General features: G+C 36.8%; 2 protein-coding genes across 2 annotated transcripts; both read right to left on the minus strand.

The window, feature by feature from the left end:
* Positions 1-472: 472 nt before the first annotated feature.
* Positions 473-885, minus strand: LOC131821587 (large ribosomal subunit protein eL39-like). Its single transcript, XM_059157797.1, has one exon. It carries the CDS (start codon positions 848-850, stop codon positions 695-697), a length of 156 nt encoding a protein of 51 aa, XP_059013780.1. The 5' UTR covers positions 851-885; the 3' UTR covers positions 473-694.
* A 7,362-nt stretch (positions 886-8,247) lies between these two features.
* LOC131821736 (trafficking protein particle complex subunit 13-like) lies at positions 8,248-9,202 on the minus strand. Its single transcript, XM_059158021.1, has one exon. The coding sequence runs from the start codon at positions 9,168-9,170 to the stop codon at positions 8,406-8,408; it is 765 nt and encodes a 254-aa protein (XP_059014004.1). The 5' UTR covers positions 9,171-9,202; the 3' UTR covers positions 8,248-8,405.
* Positions 9,203-16,510: the final 7,308 nt, after the last annotated feature.

A 16,510-nucleotide genomic window follows, 5' to 3' on the forward strand; every position in this document is an offset into this window, starting at 1 on the left:
AAATAAATAAATACAATCTTTAAAAAAAAGAAAAGTCATATATATTATAACAAGGACAGGATGGTGTCAAACTAGAAACAGACTGAGGATCATGGTATACTGTAGTAAATCAAACAAAAAGCAAGTATTAATAAAACTACTTCAATAACACAAATATTCTATTACAACAATTAAAGTGAGTTCCATGGTTTATGAAAATTATGAGTACATGTTTATATTTTTATTTGCTTATGTATTTATGTAATACTTATGTATTATGTAAACATTTGTTTATTTACTGATGTATTAATTATTTTTATTTGACTATAGTTAACACAGTGTTACAGTACTTTCAGTTGTACAACATAATGTTTTAAGTTCTCTATATGTTATGCTATGCTCCCCACAAGTGTAGCTAATATTACCATACAACATTATAATACTATTGATTATTGCAATACTATTGACTGTATTTCCTAGGCTGTCTTTTTTTTTTTTTTTTTTTTTTTTTACAGCTCAAAGGCCTCATGTTTATTACCAAACCAACCCACTGGTGCAGAGCTATAGTAACAGAAAAATCTTTCGCTGATAAATGGTATCTATTGGCCAGGCAGAAAGGTGTTTACAGGGTGATGGAATAGAACACATGATCCTCAAGTAGCTTAATTAAATACGTGGTGCCAGTTAGGTGGGTCATCGCGTGATGTGGGACGCCTTAGAGATCCAGCTTGGTTCTCCTCCAGTGCCTCCTCTTGGAGTTGTACCTGATTTTATTACCAGTTTTCATCCGAATCCACTGGGGAATGGGATGATTCTGCTTTTGTTTCTTGGCCAGGAATCGCTTGATCCTGAAAGTCTTGTGAGAAGACATGGTCAATTAACAGCGCGCAGCCCACAGCAGGCTGTGTCTTTTATTCCTGTGACTTATTCATTCTATAACCAAAAGCCTGTATCTTCCACTTCCCTTCACTCTTTTTGCCATGTACCCACCTTTGTCCCTCTGGAAACCATGTTTGTTCTCTTGATTTTTGGTCTGATTCTGCTTTTTTTTTTTTTTTTTTTCATTTGTTTTGGATTTGTTTTGGTTTTTAGATACCACATATGAGTGAAATTCTATGGTATTTGTCTTTCTTGGACTTATTCCACTTAGCATAATACACTGTAGGTTCATCCACATTGTTGCAAATGGCAAGCTCCCATAATTTTTTTATGGCTATGTAATATCCCTGTGTGTGTGTGTGTGTGTGTGTGTGTGTGTATAACTTCTTTGTTACACACTTGTCTATTGATGGACACTTAGGTTGCTTCCTTATCTTGGCTATTACTAATAATGCTACAGTCAACATAAGGGTGCACATATCTTTTCAAATTAGTGTGTTCATTTTCCTTGGTAAATAGCCCTTATTGTGTTCAAAAAATTATAAGCACTTTGTAATATTAATTATTTAATAGTTATAAAAATTCTGTGCATTTGGTAGTTATTATATCCATTAAAAGCAAACAGAGGAATACACAGCTATATAACAAGGCCAGTTTAACAGGTCTACTAAGTAACAGAGCAAAGATTCTAACCTCTGGAGCATGGCAGAAATGTGGGACTTAAAATCTATTTTATGCAGCTTCATACTCAAGAACTCTATCTTCACTCTACTTAATTATCCATCTTGGAAGAAATTACTGAGATATTGTTTTAGCTTTTTTTTGAGATACTGACAATACCACATGTAAATTTAAGTTATATAATTTTATGTTATGATACATGCATACATTGTGAAATGATTATCACAATTAGATTAGTTAAGAGGTCCAGCATCTCAGATAATTACCATTTACTTTTGTGCAGAAAACTTTTTAAGATTTACTCTATGAATAACTTTGAAGTATATAGTAATGCAGTGTTAATTGTAGTCACCATGCTATACACTACATTCCCAGAGCTTACATCTTTTTAGTAGGAATATTTGTTTTCTTACCATTGAGTTGTATAATTTCCTTTTATATTTTGAATATTAATCCTGTATCAGATAAGTGGTTTGCATATTTTTCCCCATTCTGTATGTTGCCTTCAATTGTATTGATAGTTTTCTTGGCTCTAAAGAACCTTTAGATTTTGATGTTATCCCATCTGCTGATGTTTGTTTTTCTTGCTTTTGTCATATCCAATAATTATTGCCAGGACAAATGTCAGGGAGTTTCTTCCCTTTGTTATTTTTACACTAGATTTAGTCTTGGGTATTACACTTATGTCTTCATTCTATTTACAGTCTCTTTTTGTAAGTTGTGTAATATATGGGTCCAATTTCGTTTTTCTGCATCTGGTTACCCAGGTTTTTTAGCAACAGTTTTGAAAGAGAATATCTTTTCTCATTAATTATTCTTGGAACACTTGTCTAATATTTGTTTACTGTATCTGTGTGAATTTATTTCTGGTTTCTCATAATTTTATTGTATTATGTGTCTATTTTTATTGCACAATCAAGATTTTTTTCTTGTTTCTCAAGATTATTTTGGCTACATGTGGTCCTTTGTGATTTGATACAAATTTTAAGATTGTTATTTTTTCTGTTTCCATGAAAAATACCACAGGATATGACATTTTATCAATATTAATCAGAAGAGACCCTGTACAGCTAAGGAAATGTTGAAAAACAAAAACAAAACCAGCGGCATCACGTTGCCTGATTTCAAGCTTTGCTACAAAACTGTAATCACCAAGACAGCATGGTACTGGCATAAAAACAGACACATAGACCAGTGGAACAGAGTAGAGCACCCAAGATATGGACCCTCAGATCTATGGTCAAATAGACTTCGACAAAGCAGGAAATAATATACCGTGGGAAAAGACAGTCTCTTCAATAAATGGTGCTGGGAAAATTGGACAGCTATATGTAGAAGAATGAAATTCAACCATTCTCTTACACCATACACAAAGATAAACTCAAAATGGATAAAAGACCTCAACGTGAGACAGGAATCCACCAGAATCCTAGAGGAGAACTTAGGCAGTAACCTCTTCCATATCAGCCACAGCAACTTCTTTCAAGACATGTCTCCAAAGGCAATGGAAACAAAAGTGAAGATGAACTTTTGGGACTTCATCAAGATCAAAAGCTTCTGCACAGAAAAGGAAACAGTCAAGAAAACAAAGAGGCAACCCACGGAATGGGAGAAGATATTTGCAAATGACAGTACAGACAAAAGGTTGATATCCAGGATCTATAATGAACTCCACAAACTCAACACACACAAAACAATCATATCAAAAAATGGGCAGATGATATGGACAGACACTTCGCCAATGAAGACATACAAATGGCTATCAGACACATGAAAAAATGTTCATCATCACTAACCATCAGGGAGATTCAAATTAAAACCACATTAAGATACCACCTTACACCAGTTAGAATGGCCAAAATTAACAAGACAGGAAACAACGTGTGCTGGAGAGGATGTGGAGAAAGGGGAAGCCTCTTACACTGTTGGTGGGAATGCAAGTTGGTGCAGCCAATTTGAACAGTGTGGAGATTCCTTAAGAAATTAAAAATAGAGGTTCCCTCTGACCCTGCAATTGTACTAGGTATTTTCCCCAAAGATACAGATGTAGTGAAAAGAAGGGCCATCTGTACCCCAATGTTCATAGCAGCAATGGCCATGGTCGCCAAACTGTGGAAAGAACCAAGATGCCCTTCAATGGACAAATGCATAAGGAAGATGTGGTCCATATACGCTATGGAGTATTATGCCTCCATCAGAAAGGATGAATACCTAACTTTTATAGCAACATGGATGGGATTGGAAGAGATTATGCTGAGTGAAATAAGTCAAGCAGAGAGAGTCAATTATCATATGGTTTCACTTATTTGTGGAGCATAAGAAATAACAGGGAGGACATGGGAGATGGAGAGGAGAAGGGAGTTGAGAGAAATTGGAGGGGGAGATGAACCATGAGAGACTATGGACTCTGAAAAACGATCTGAGGGTTTTGAAGTGGCAGGGGTGGGAGGTTGGTGGGTATTATGGAGGGCATGTATTGCATGGAGCATTGGGTGTGGTGCATAAACAATGAATTCCGTTACACTGAAAAGAAATTAAATTAAATAAAAAAAATTAAATTTTTTTTTCTGATCCATAAACATAGCTTTCATTTATTTGTGCCTCCCAATTTTTTTGAGGGTTATTAATACATAAGGACATTGTATGTCATTTTTTTTGCATCTATTGAGGTGATCCCATGTTGGATATATAAATGTTTATAATTGTTACACTTCTTGATGGATTGTCCCCTTTATGACTATACATGCCCACCTTTTTCTCTTTTTACAGTCTTGTTTTAAAGTCTAGTTTGTCTGATATAAGTATTGGTAATCTGTCTTTCTTTTAACATCCATTTGCATGATAAGTGTTTCTCCATCCTCTCACTTTTGGTCTGTGCTTGTCTTTGGATCTAAAATGAGACTGTTGTAGGCTGCATGTACATGGGGCTTTTTTTTTTTTAATTCCATTCTGATACCCTATGTCTTTTGATTGAAGCATTTCTTTCATTTACATTCCATATAATTATTGATAGATATTGCCATTTTATTATTCTTTTGTCATTTCTGGAGATTTTCTCCGATCCTTTCTTGTCTTTGTCTCTTTTGGTCTCTCCTTGCAACTCAAAGTTTCCCTTCTAATATTTTTTACAGGGTTGGTTTAGTGGTCATGATCTTCCATAGTTTTGTTTGTCTGGGAAGCTCTTTATCTCTCCTTCTATTCTGAATGAGAGCGTTCCTGGATAGAATATTCTTGGCGGCAGATTTTTCCCTTTCAACACTTTGAATATATCATGCCATTGCCTTCTGGCTTGCAACACTTCTGTCTAAAAATCTCCAGCTAGTCTTACAAATTTTCTTTTATAAGTTAAGGACTTATTTTTTCTTGTTGCTTAAGACTTTTTCTTTATCACTATATTTTGCAAATTTAATTACAATATGTCTTGGTGTTGGCCTGGTTTTATATATTTTGATGAGTGTTCTCTGTACCTCCTGGATCTGTATGTCAGTGTCTTTCTCCAGATTAGGGAAGTGCTCAGCTATTATTTATTCAAATAAATTTTCTGCCTCTTTTTTTTTTTTTCTTCTTCTTCTTCTGGGATTTCTGTAATACAAATGCTAACACATTTAATGGAGTCACTGAGTTCCCTGTCTATTCTTATTTTGCTAATTATTTTTTCTCTCTTTTGTTCAGTTTGATTATTTTCCTTTACTCTCTCTTCCAGGTCATTAATTTATTTCTCTACTTCTTCCAGCCTAATGTTCATTCATCAAGTGTGTTTCTCATTTCTTTTTTTTTTTTTTTTACTATTATCATTAGTGCAAACTGCTTTGTTTCTTTTTTTTTAATAATTTTTTTAATTTTTTATAAACATATATTTTTATCCCCAGGCATACAGGTCTGTGAATCGCCAGGTTTACACACTTCACAGCACTCACCAAAACACATACCCTCCCCAATGTCCATAACCCCACCTTTTGTTTTGTTTTTAAGTCTCATTTCCTATATCTAGCCCTTCATTTACGCCATGTTATTCATTACTTCTGTGTTAAGGTTCTCCCTCGTGTCTTCTGCTCTTTTCTCAAGTCCAGTGAGTATTCTTATGATCATTACTTTAAATTCTCTATTAAGCATATTGCTTATATACTTTCTACTTAGATCTCTGGCTGTGGCCTTGTATTGTTCTTTCATTTGGGATAAATTTCTGTGTTCTCGTTTTTCTAAGCCTTGGTGCATTTTTCTGTTTTTCTGTTTGTCACTTATATCTCTGGTTCTTGATAGTAATGGCCTTATGAAGGAGAGGCTCTACAGTGTCCTTTTGTATAATGTCCCATTCCCCAGGGCCTGACACTTCTGGGAGTATCACCAATGTGTGTTGCATGTGCTCTACTCTTTTGTTCTGGCTGCCTTATCTTTCAGGCCAGTTGTCTGTAACAGGCTCTGTCTATTGTGAGCAGTGTTTGGTCCCTGGACTGAGTGTGACATGTTTTAACTGGGTGTGCTCAGGTCTGCTTGTGAAATGAGACCTATCAGCACTGCTGTGGGAACTGAGGCTCTACATTACTCCTGTCTTGGGAGATGTGGTGTGAGCAGGTGGTATTCTGGGATAGGAAGCCTGCTTCACTGGGACTGAGGCAAGCATTAAAAAGAGGGTCAGTTCCACCAGAGCATGGGGTACAGGGCTTGGTGTAAACAAGTTAGGTAGCAAGTATTGGTGCTGTTTCTGTAGGTGATCTTGTGTTGATGCTATGGGTCGGAGGGAAATTGTCAGTTTCTTTGTTCCATGAATGTTATCTCTCTGAAGTGTGTTCCCAGAAGAGTGAATAACCTTGCTACTGTGTGCTCCAGTTGCTCTTCAGATAACTATTTTCATGCTTTGTGTTCACAGGTTGCCTTTCTCTCCAAGAACAACACAATTGCCTGTGGGCTTTATCACACCCAAGCCCACTGACCTTTAAAACTCCAGGTTTAAGCCCCCTGTTTGCAAGAACTCACAAAATTCAGCTCTTCTGACTTTCCAAGCCAGTTGCTATAGTGATTTGTTTTCCCCATGTCCTCCTCGGTATGCTTGTCTGTCTCTCACCCTTCTACACAACCATGGCTCCCTCCCCACCACAATAGAATGATCTGTTCTTCTCCCAAACTGAGTCTTCACAATTACTACCTTCTTCAATGTGGTCTTTTCTCTATTTTTATTTATGTAGTTTCTTGTGTCACTCTTCAGGTCAATTTCTGGGGTATTTTCAATGATTTGGTAGTTATCTAGTTGTGTTCATGGAGTGAGGTGAGCCTAGGGTCCTCCTACTCCACTGCCATCTTTCAACCTTTCCACTTAGACCCTGTTTTATATCTTGCATTTTATTTATTTTTATTTTATTATGTTCATCACTATATAGTACATTGTTAGTTTTTGATGTAGTGTTTCATGATTCATTGCTTGCATATAACACCCAGTGCTCCATGCAATACATGCCCTCCTTAATAACCATCACTGGGCTAACTCATCCACCCACCCCCTCCCTGCTAAAACCTTCTCCATGCTATTCCTTATGTTTCACATATAAGTGAAACCATATGATAATTGTCTTTCTCTATTTGACTTGTTTCATGTAGCATAATCCCCTCCAGTCCCATCCATGTCAATGCAAATGATGGGTATTCATCCTTTCTGATGGCTGAGTAATATTCCATTGTATATATGGGCCACATCTTCTTTATCCACTCATCTATTGAAGGGCATCTTGGCTCCTTCCAGTTTGGCTATTGTGGACACTGCTGCTATAAACATTGCAGTGAATGTGGCCCTTCTTTTCACTACATCTGTATCTTTGGGGTAAATAAATGGATCTTATATTTTCAAAAGTTAATGATTAGCTAATGTCTGAGATTACTTTACTTTTCTAAATAAAAAACTGATATTTGAATAGAAGAAAGGATAATTTTTTTAAAGATAGCAATATAATTTTTTTTTATTACACACCTCTTTATCATACCAAACTTGACTGGATCTAACTCTTTAGATCTGTGTTTTGTGGGTGACAGAGGGGGGAGAAAATCCTTGTTCTTGCCCTTACTGAAGTGGCCATTTTTGTTCAGAGTTCCAGATATCATCCCTAAATTTGAAAATCTACTAAATCTACTTAAGAAAGAAGTGGCACATTTTAAGTGTAAGAACAAACTGCCTAATCTAAGTAGTATTCACAAGGGCCCTTCAGGAATAACAACTGATGATAACAGTTCATAAAATCTTACTAAGACAAGTAAAAGAAAAAGAACCAGTTCAGCATGTCACATAAATGTAAGCTCTGATAATTTGGGATACAATTTTAAAAGATTATCTTTTTATTTTTTTTAAATTATGTTCCGTTAGTCACCGTATCATTAGTTTTTGATGTAGTGTTCAATGATTCATTAGTTACGTATAACACCCAGTGCTCTTCACAGCACATGACTTCCTCAATACCCATTAAGTAGCAAATGTCAAAATGTTTAAATAATGAGAGTCATTCTGAATTATACTAAGCATTATCATTGATAGTTACTTCTCTATTGACCAAAAAGGAGAGGAAAAAATAAAATAGGGTAGGTTGAAATCTTGACAAATAAGCCATAATAATTATTTAAATTATCAATATCAATATACCATTAAGATTTTATATTTTCAATGCCAGCTTTACTAAAACAAGAAATGTTAGAGACTACTTAATTGAAGATGAAATCAATAGATTGCTCTTTCTGAAATCAACAAATGGTTAATTTCACAGGCATTCACAGTCTCCAAAGAATTAAATGAAAATAATCCATATGTTTGCTCTTAGTTTATCATTTTGATGCTGACAAATGTATGTAAAACTTCTCTAGGGAAAGCATAACACTAGAGATTTTCTTCAGTTTTTCATTTTAACCATGGATGGTATTACACAGACCTTTGCAAGGTCATCACAGACATATGTTTTTTTTAATACTTTGTCTGTTATCTTTATGCTAGAGATAACTTGCAGGCCCAGTTTCAAGGACAGTAGTGTCAGGGTGAAGCAGAGAGATGAACCTGGGGGCAGCTGTCCAAGATACCTTCCTGAATTTCCACACCAACGAATAGAATCTGTATCATAGGTCTTCAAAACCAGTTTCATTTTCCTACCACTACAGTTCATTATCTTACAGATAATATGAAAAGGCTCTTCTATAATTACAGTATCCGGGATTTTTTCTAAAGACAGCTTCATGTTTCCATAAACTGGAGCTTTTCTTTCAAGCTGGATTGTCTGTAGCATTGCCATTTCACCTAGATTTCTCTTCCATATTATATCCAATTTTCCCATTTCTGTTAGTCCCTTAATGATACCAGCTTTCTCTGAAAATTCCTGTTTAAGCTTAAGGTAGTACAAATACTGGCGTTCTTCCATTGACTGTAAAAATGTTCTTGTTCCAAAGGTACACTCATCTTCACCAGCCTGATTGATGGTATTTAATTCTTCCCCAGTGTACATTTCAGGTGGGTTTAATGAAACTTTTTGTATAAAGACAGTTGAAGATGAAATATTCTGAATTTGGACTTCAAGAAATAAGTCACTCTTCTCTGAATTATAAAACTTAGTTTTAACTTCCAATGGTGGGAGGAAAGGAAATAAGCACAGTTTACTAAAAAACATCTTTCCTCTACACGTTTTGCATAGAAACTGAACCTGCAGGTATGACTCTTCCAATGTCTTTACTTTGTCATGAATGACATCATCAATACAACAATTGGATGTATGTTCTGTTATGGTAGCCATGACGACCAAAAGATGTAAAGGCTGAATGCTTGACTGAAAATCAGTATTTTCAATATGATTTTTGCAACTTAATTGCAATCATTGGGAAGTCCCACATAAATGGAATTTTTCCTCTCAAAATGTAGTTCTATGAATTTATGATAAAAACAACATTTCTCCCAAACATTGACATTTCTCTAACCAGTCATGGGCTGGTTAGAGAAATTACCAGGTAAGTTGCTATATTCACATGTAAATGGAAAGTTAGTGAATGAAATATGCTTAATAGATAGCAGCACTTTGAGTGTCATAAAAATCTGTCTGGGTGGATTCCCTTCCATTTTGACCACAATTTTGCCCTGTTTTAATAAAGCACTAGAGTTAGTTTGAGACAGGTATGGTGAGATGACAGACATGGAGATAGATAACTAATTTTGAATGAAGAGTTTTTTACTCACAACCCCCAAGAAAAGGTGGCATGATGTGCCATACAGGGCTACATAAGGATGCACTAGGGTTGGTCAGAAGGCAAGAGTAAGAGAAACACATGGGTACAAATCTTTATTGGGATTACTGTGAAAAGACAAAGCAGAATAAAGTAAGCTGACTAAAGTTGGTTAATTTGAATAATGTCAGCAGGCTCCTGGCTGTGGGGACTTTCCCTAATTGCTTGGTACCTGTTCCTGAGGTGGTATTAGGGCAAGGGGATAGTGGGTCAAACTGAGAGCTCCATTAAGGAGGAAGTTGGATGGTATGGGCTCTAGGCTGGTTGGTTGTTGTGTGAGAGGCATTCTCACAGAGGAGTCATATGTTATCTAGAGGAATTAGCTTGTCCTGGGAGGCGCAGTCTCTCCCAGGACAGCAAAGCCTCAAGATGTCAAAACACCATAAAACACTGATGATTTTTTTAAAATGTGTGAGTAATATACTCACTGTATGTAGTCCCTGGGGGAAAATGGTACAGATAGGCTCAGAACAAATCAAGGACACTGCACAGAGGAAAGGACCTGGTTTCCAAACAACTCCTATTTAAGTCAGGTTTCAACATGAAAAGTAGAACTAGTAGCAATATAGATAGTGATCAATAGAGATAGAAATAGATATAGATGATGATAGATGGTAGATAGATAGATATTTATAAGGATTTGGTTTACATAATGATGGGGGCTAACAATTCTTGTAATGTCTTCTCTGTATCTGATGCAAATGTTTGAAACCTGCAGGACAGGCAGAAAGGGAAGATCATGAGAAGTTTGGAATCTCATGAACACAAACTTGAAGCCAACAGAATAGACTGAAACCTATGTCCATTTTTAATGCCTCTGAGTTTAGTGGTAATAGTATACTGTAGAAGCCAGACCTCCTTGTCCTGGAGTTATACACACATAACTACCTCAGCTGCTGCTTCATCCTGAATTAAGTCAACAGAGAAGCAATAATGTGTTTATGTTACAACATGCCTGCTGCCTTCATTCCACCTCCAAAATCTTGGTAGAATCTTCCTCGTATACCATCCTAACCGGAAATATACAACACGTGGAATTCTGAGAAATGTTCAGCCTGGTAAAGCTGACATATTATAAAATCTATCAATAGCTCCATCCCTGCCACCATTGCCATTTTGCTCATGAGTCCATTGGAAATGTGAAGCATGACTGGTAAAGGAGCCTAAGTTATCTAAAGAATAGGGCAACTTAACCACCTGAGTAGTAAAATCCTTCTTTGCTAAAGTTACCCTTCAATAGGCATTCACATGAGCTAATATTTTCATATTATGAAGTTAATAATATGAACTAATATCTTCATATTCTGTGCTGATATGGAGAGTTGCATCCACATTTCTTATCCCCAGACCTCCTCATCTCTGATTTTCTAGTTGTATTTCTTCCAAGTTCCAGACTATCCTGTCAAACCACTGACCACAATTTACCAACTGCTATAGACTACTACCTCTGACCATTTCTCCTTTTAAATAAAGTGAACAGCAGATGTACTGCTCACAGTTTTGTACATTGGGAGGATTTTTAGTGACTGTTGTCCATTTCACTGAGGTAGAAGGTGGCTGAATTTTTGTGAGATTTCCTGTTCTTCTCTGGTACATGTTTCTTAGCAAAGTGTCTATTGTAGGTATTACTTTCTGTTACAAGGTCCAATCAGCACAATACTATCAACTTAATGGACCAGCATGATGTCTTTTGGAAGAGAAAGATAGTCAAGGTCCCTGACTAAATTATGACATAGGTATGGAGATTTGATATATTCTTGAGTTAAGACAGTGAATTATATTGCTGGATTTACCAGCTCAAAGTAACTACTTCTGGTGGTCTTTACTAACAACTACAGGTCACCCTTGAACAACACAGGTTTGAATGGTATGTGTTCACTTATTTATGGATTAAAAAAAACCCCAACAAATGCAATACAGTACTGTAAATGTATTTTTCTTTCTTGTTATAATCTTAATGACATTTTCTTTTATTTAGTTTATTTTACTGTAAGAATACAGTATATAATACATATACAAAATATGTGTTAATCAGCTCCTTATGTTATCTGTAAGTTTTCTGGTAAACACACTATTAGAAGTTATGTTTTGGGGAATTCAAATGTTACATGAACAATTTTAACTGCATAGGGGTTCAGGGCCCCAAACATTGCATTGTTCAAGGGTCAAATGTTTAGAGGGAAAAAAGTATTTTCCAGATTATTAATGCCATACTAAGTTTGGGGGATGTGCTAATTTGTTCAAATAATAACACTACATTTAGAATAGGAGCTGCACTTGGAGTCATCACCTGATTGAACTTACAAGATCTACTGTTATCCAAGACTCATCTGCCTTCTGTACCAGCCAAGTAGGCAAGCGGAATGGGAATGTGATAAGAACCACTAATTTGTCATGTTTCAAGTCTTTGACAGTACACTACAGTTGGCAATCCATCTAGGAATGTTGTATTTTTTTAGTTGACTACTTGTAGGTAGACACAGTAATAGGGCCTTCTACTTAGACTATCTTCCTATAATCTCCCTTGCTACGTAGGTCAGGAAATCATTATGGGGTGATGTCCATAGCTGAGTGTGTTTATTCCAATTATGCATTCTGGATCTGGGGGAAATAACCAAAGGGTGAGTTTTGTGGATCCACTAAGCCACAGGGAGATTGATCTGTGCCCAATATCTAGTGATGACTTGACCTCCATAAGTCACTACTCTATGTGCTGTAGACTCACATTAAAATCTCCAAGAATTAGTTCAGAGCCAGTGTTCAGTAACCCCCTAAAAGTCTAATTAATTTTCTGTTCTCACTGCATAAACCCCTGATTAATGATCACATATCCCTTTGGGGAAGGTAGGCAGAAAGAGTAACAGTAAAATTATTTACAATGTAATAGAGGTTTTCCTCAATGGAACATGCCCTACCATTCTTTCAAAGGGGATTTGCATCTATAAACTGGTTCCATTCTGCACATTTATCAAGGTATTATATCTCATTTGATGATTTTGTTCACTAAACCTAGATCACTCCTGCTCAGACAGATCAAATAAGAATTTCATAAGCTACCCATCTATTTCAGATTCTAGGACCCCATAATCACAATTACCCAATGCTGTAGGTCTCTGTAAGTTAGGCTACTCTGATTATTGATTTGACAGTGCTGTCAATTACACTAACCAGGCTTACCTTGTCTTTGGCAATTAATCACTACAGCTTGGCCCCAGCTATCTAGGAATCTCATCATCCCTATCCAGATTAGGGATCCCTGTTTGATGGTGACAGTTTCCAGCGTAACATCTGACCTACAGGAAATAGTAACTAGAGAGCTGAGGCTCCCCTCACAAATTTATTTCATACAATCATGGTGAAAGGTGTGTACTTTGGACACTTCTGAAGTGGGCAAGCATGTCTCGTATGATAAATCCACTCTAACATCAAAACCTCCCTAATGCTTTGGATTCTTTCCTCTTTGGTATACAAAGGCAGTTATGGCATTTCAACTTTATTTGATACAACTTTATATTACCATCACTACCATCATGATTCCACACACTTACGACTCATTCTCACACATACTCCTCAAATAATTTTCTGGATAAATTGAAAATATAATGCCATTCCTTTAGTGTATATCACACATCTTCACAGGTCACACTTTGTACTTCATCTATTGGGGCCTACTGAGGCTTGAATCTAATACAGGTCTAGAACCAAAGAGGAAGTGGTGGGAGTAGGTCCTGAGGAGAATTAGCAGTCCCTTCCAAGGCCCCTACTTAAGCGGAGGTCATTACCACTTTTTCAGGTAAAGGGGAAATAACACAGGCAGGCAGGGATAGATGTGCTGTTTTTGTTACAGTAAGCAGTTATACAGACATGAACAGGAGGGGAGAGAGGAGGGTAACAGATGAACAATTGCCAAGGACCACCTGGTTTCCACCCAGAGACTATCCCATCTCCTTTAGACCAACCACTTTTGCACTTAACACAGGCTGATAAATAGAAGATAAGGGCCACAGGGACCTTTCCAACTTTGGAACATGGGCATGTAGCTTGTTCACTAGTAACCTATTAGGCTGTTATAGTATTTTGCTTTGTGGTTTGCCCACCCCCCACAACCCCGGTGGGTTGTACTTAGGTGGTCATGGGAAAATGACTAACACAAACTCTCATAAACGTTGGTGGGGAGGAAACCAAGGAGAATATGAGCATGGAGCAAAAATATCAAGATGAAAGGGAGATCAAATAAACTCCCTTGAAAAACACAATGAGAAACTCAGTGTTATCACCTATCATTGGGTCAGCCTACTCCTCTGTCTGTGGAATGTACTGTTGCTTTTTGTTCAATGAAAACATTTGCTACTTTAGCTCCCCATAGAGTCTCTCCACTTAATTCTTTCCTTTGAGAAGACAAAGACTGAAGAGTTCCACAACCCACCACTGGGTAACACTTCTACCAGTAAAAAGGGCTCAGCAGAATTGGGGGACTGAGGTCATTAACATCGCCACCTTCATTGAGATCTGTGCAGAAGTCTCTGTTCTAAATCTCAAGATTCCATTCCTTTCCAATTAATTCCCTAATTTTTTTTTTTTAAAGATTTTATTTATTTATTTGACAGAGAGAAATCACAAGTAGATGGAGAGGCAGGCAGAGAGAGAGAGAGGGAAGCAGGCTCCCTGCTGAGCAGAGAGCCCGATGCGGGCCTCGATCCCAGGACCCTGAGATCATGACCTGAGCCGAAGGCAGCGGCTTAACCCACTGAGCCACCCAGGCGCCCTAATTCCCTAATTTTAACAGAAGAGAACCTATGAACCAATTTGTATTGTAATTCAGCCATTCACACAATGACACCCTGAGTTTCATTTTCAGAAATCATAACCTTGCATCTACAAAAGAAAAAGGTTTCCTTCAGGGAAGACACAGAATTTTTCAGGTCACTTTTGTAGATTAGATTAGATTAGAATTGAAGCTCTCAGCTTTCTCTTTCCTCACTTTCGCCAGTGCAGTTAGGAGCAACCAGCAACCAGCCAGCTTCATATACTATTCATTGTGACTAGAATATTTCAATGTAGTGAATACTTAGTCACTTAAAGCCATGCCTTCTAGGGGCGCCTGGGTGGCTCAGTGGGTTAAGCCGCTGCCTTCGGCTCAGGTCATGATCTCAGGGTCCTGGGATCGAGTCCCACATCGGGCTCTCTGCTCGGCAGGGAGCCTGCTTCCCTCTCTCTCTCTCTCTCTCTGGCTGCCTCTCTGCCTACTTGTGATTTCTCTCTGTCAAATTAATAAATAAAATCTTAAAAAAAAAAAAAACCTCTTAAAGCCATGCCTTCTATAGCTGTCTGATAACAGGTATCTAAAGTTGACAATTTGATGAACTCTTTACCATTGCTTGACATGGATTTCCAATGTGTTCTTTATCACTGAAAATAGAGGAATTAGTGCTTCTAAAACAGATTAGAGAAACAATTCCAGAAAACCTAACACTGGTTAAAAGATAGTGTCTTTAAGATTCTGTCCCTTTAGTTTAGCTTTCTCATACTATCTACTTTACCAACCACATTCATAACAAGTAGGGAATATATCTACCAGAGGTACACATTAAGTATTATATAAATATTCATATAAATGGAACCATTGTGTAGTGTGAGTTTTCACATACCTAAGGATACATATGCAGAGAAGTATATAAGCTAGTGTAAAATTTTTTTAAACAAAATGGTAATGAATCATTCTCACAATTTATGTATATATTAGTATGTACAGACTCATGTGAGCATAGAGAAAATTTTGGAAATATCCATCTAGGAAGAGAGTAGAATAGGGATATAATCATAGCGAGGGAAGTTACAAATAAAATAAAGAGAAAAACCCATCAAGAATAGAAAAAATAGGGGCGCCTGGGTGGTTCAGTAGGTTAAGCCTCTGCCTTCAGCTCAGGTCATGATATCAGGGTCCTGGGATCAAGCCCTGCATCCGGCTCTCTGCTCAGTGGCGAGCCTGCATCCCCTTCTCTCTCTGCCTGCTGCTCTGCCTACTTGTGATCTCTCTTTCTATCAAATAAATAACGTCTTTAAAAAAAAGAATAGAAAAAATAATTTATCATTAATATATACATAACAAGACATTTTACTGAAAAAGCACTAATATGGCTCTGGTAGTCATCACAGGGAAGGAATCTTAGGTAATTATTATATTTGTATCCATATAATGTTCCCTATTATCTAAATTTTTCAAGTTTTTACCTAAATTCCCATTAATAAACATATATTGTAATATTAGTTTTGGGCCTAGAATTAAGGAACTCATCACCTACATCCAACACATAGTGTTCATCACAAGTGCTCTCCTTAATACCCTTGTGGGTATCAACTTGTCTGTGTTCTCCTCTAGGATTCTGATAGATTCCTGCCTCACCTTGAGGTTTTTTATCCATTTCAAGTTTATCTCTGTGGGTGGTGTAGGTGAATGGTTGGAAAATTACATGCTAACAGTTTGGGCAACATACAGGAAATGAATGAATTTTTAGAAACACAAAATCTTCTATATCTGAATCAGGAAGAAGTAAGAAATATTGAACAGATCAATGGCTAGTAATGAAATTGAATTTGTAATGAATCAAAAAACTCCCAATGAACAAAAGTGCAGGAACAGATGGCTTCATTGGTGAATTCTAAACAAACATTTACAGAAGAGTTAGTACCTCTTTCTGAAACTATTTCAAAAAATTAGAAGATGACGAAAAAG

The sequence above is a fragment of the Mustela lutreola genome, chromosome X, assembly GCF_030435805.1.
Source record: "Mustela lutreola isolate mMusLut2 chromosome X, mMusLut2.pri, whole genome shotgun sequence".
In the NCBI taxonomy this organism is placed as follows: Eukaryota; Metazoa; Chordata; class Mammalia; order Carnivora; family Mustelidae; genus Mustela; species Mustela lutreola.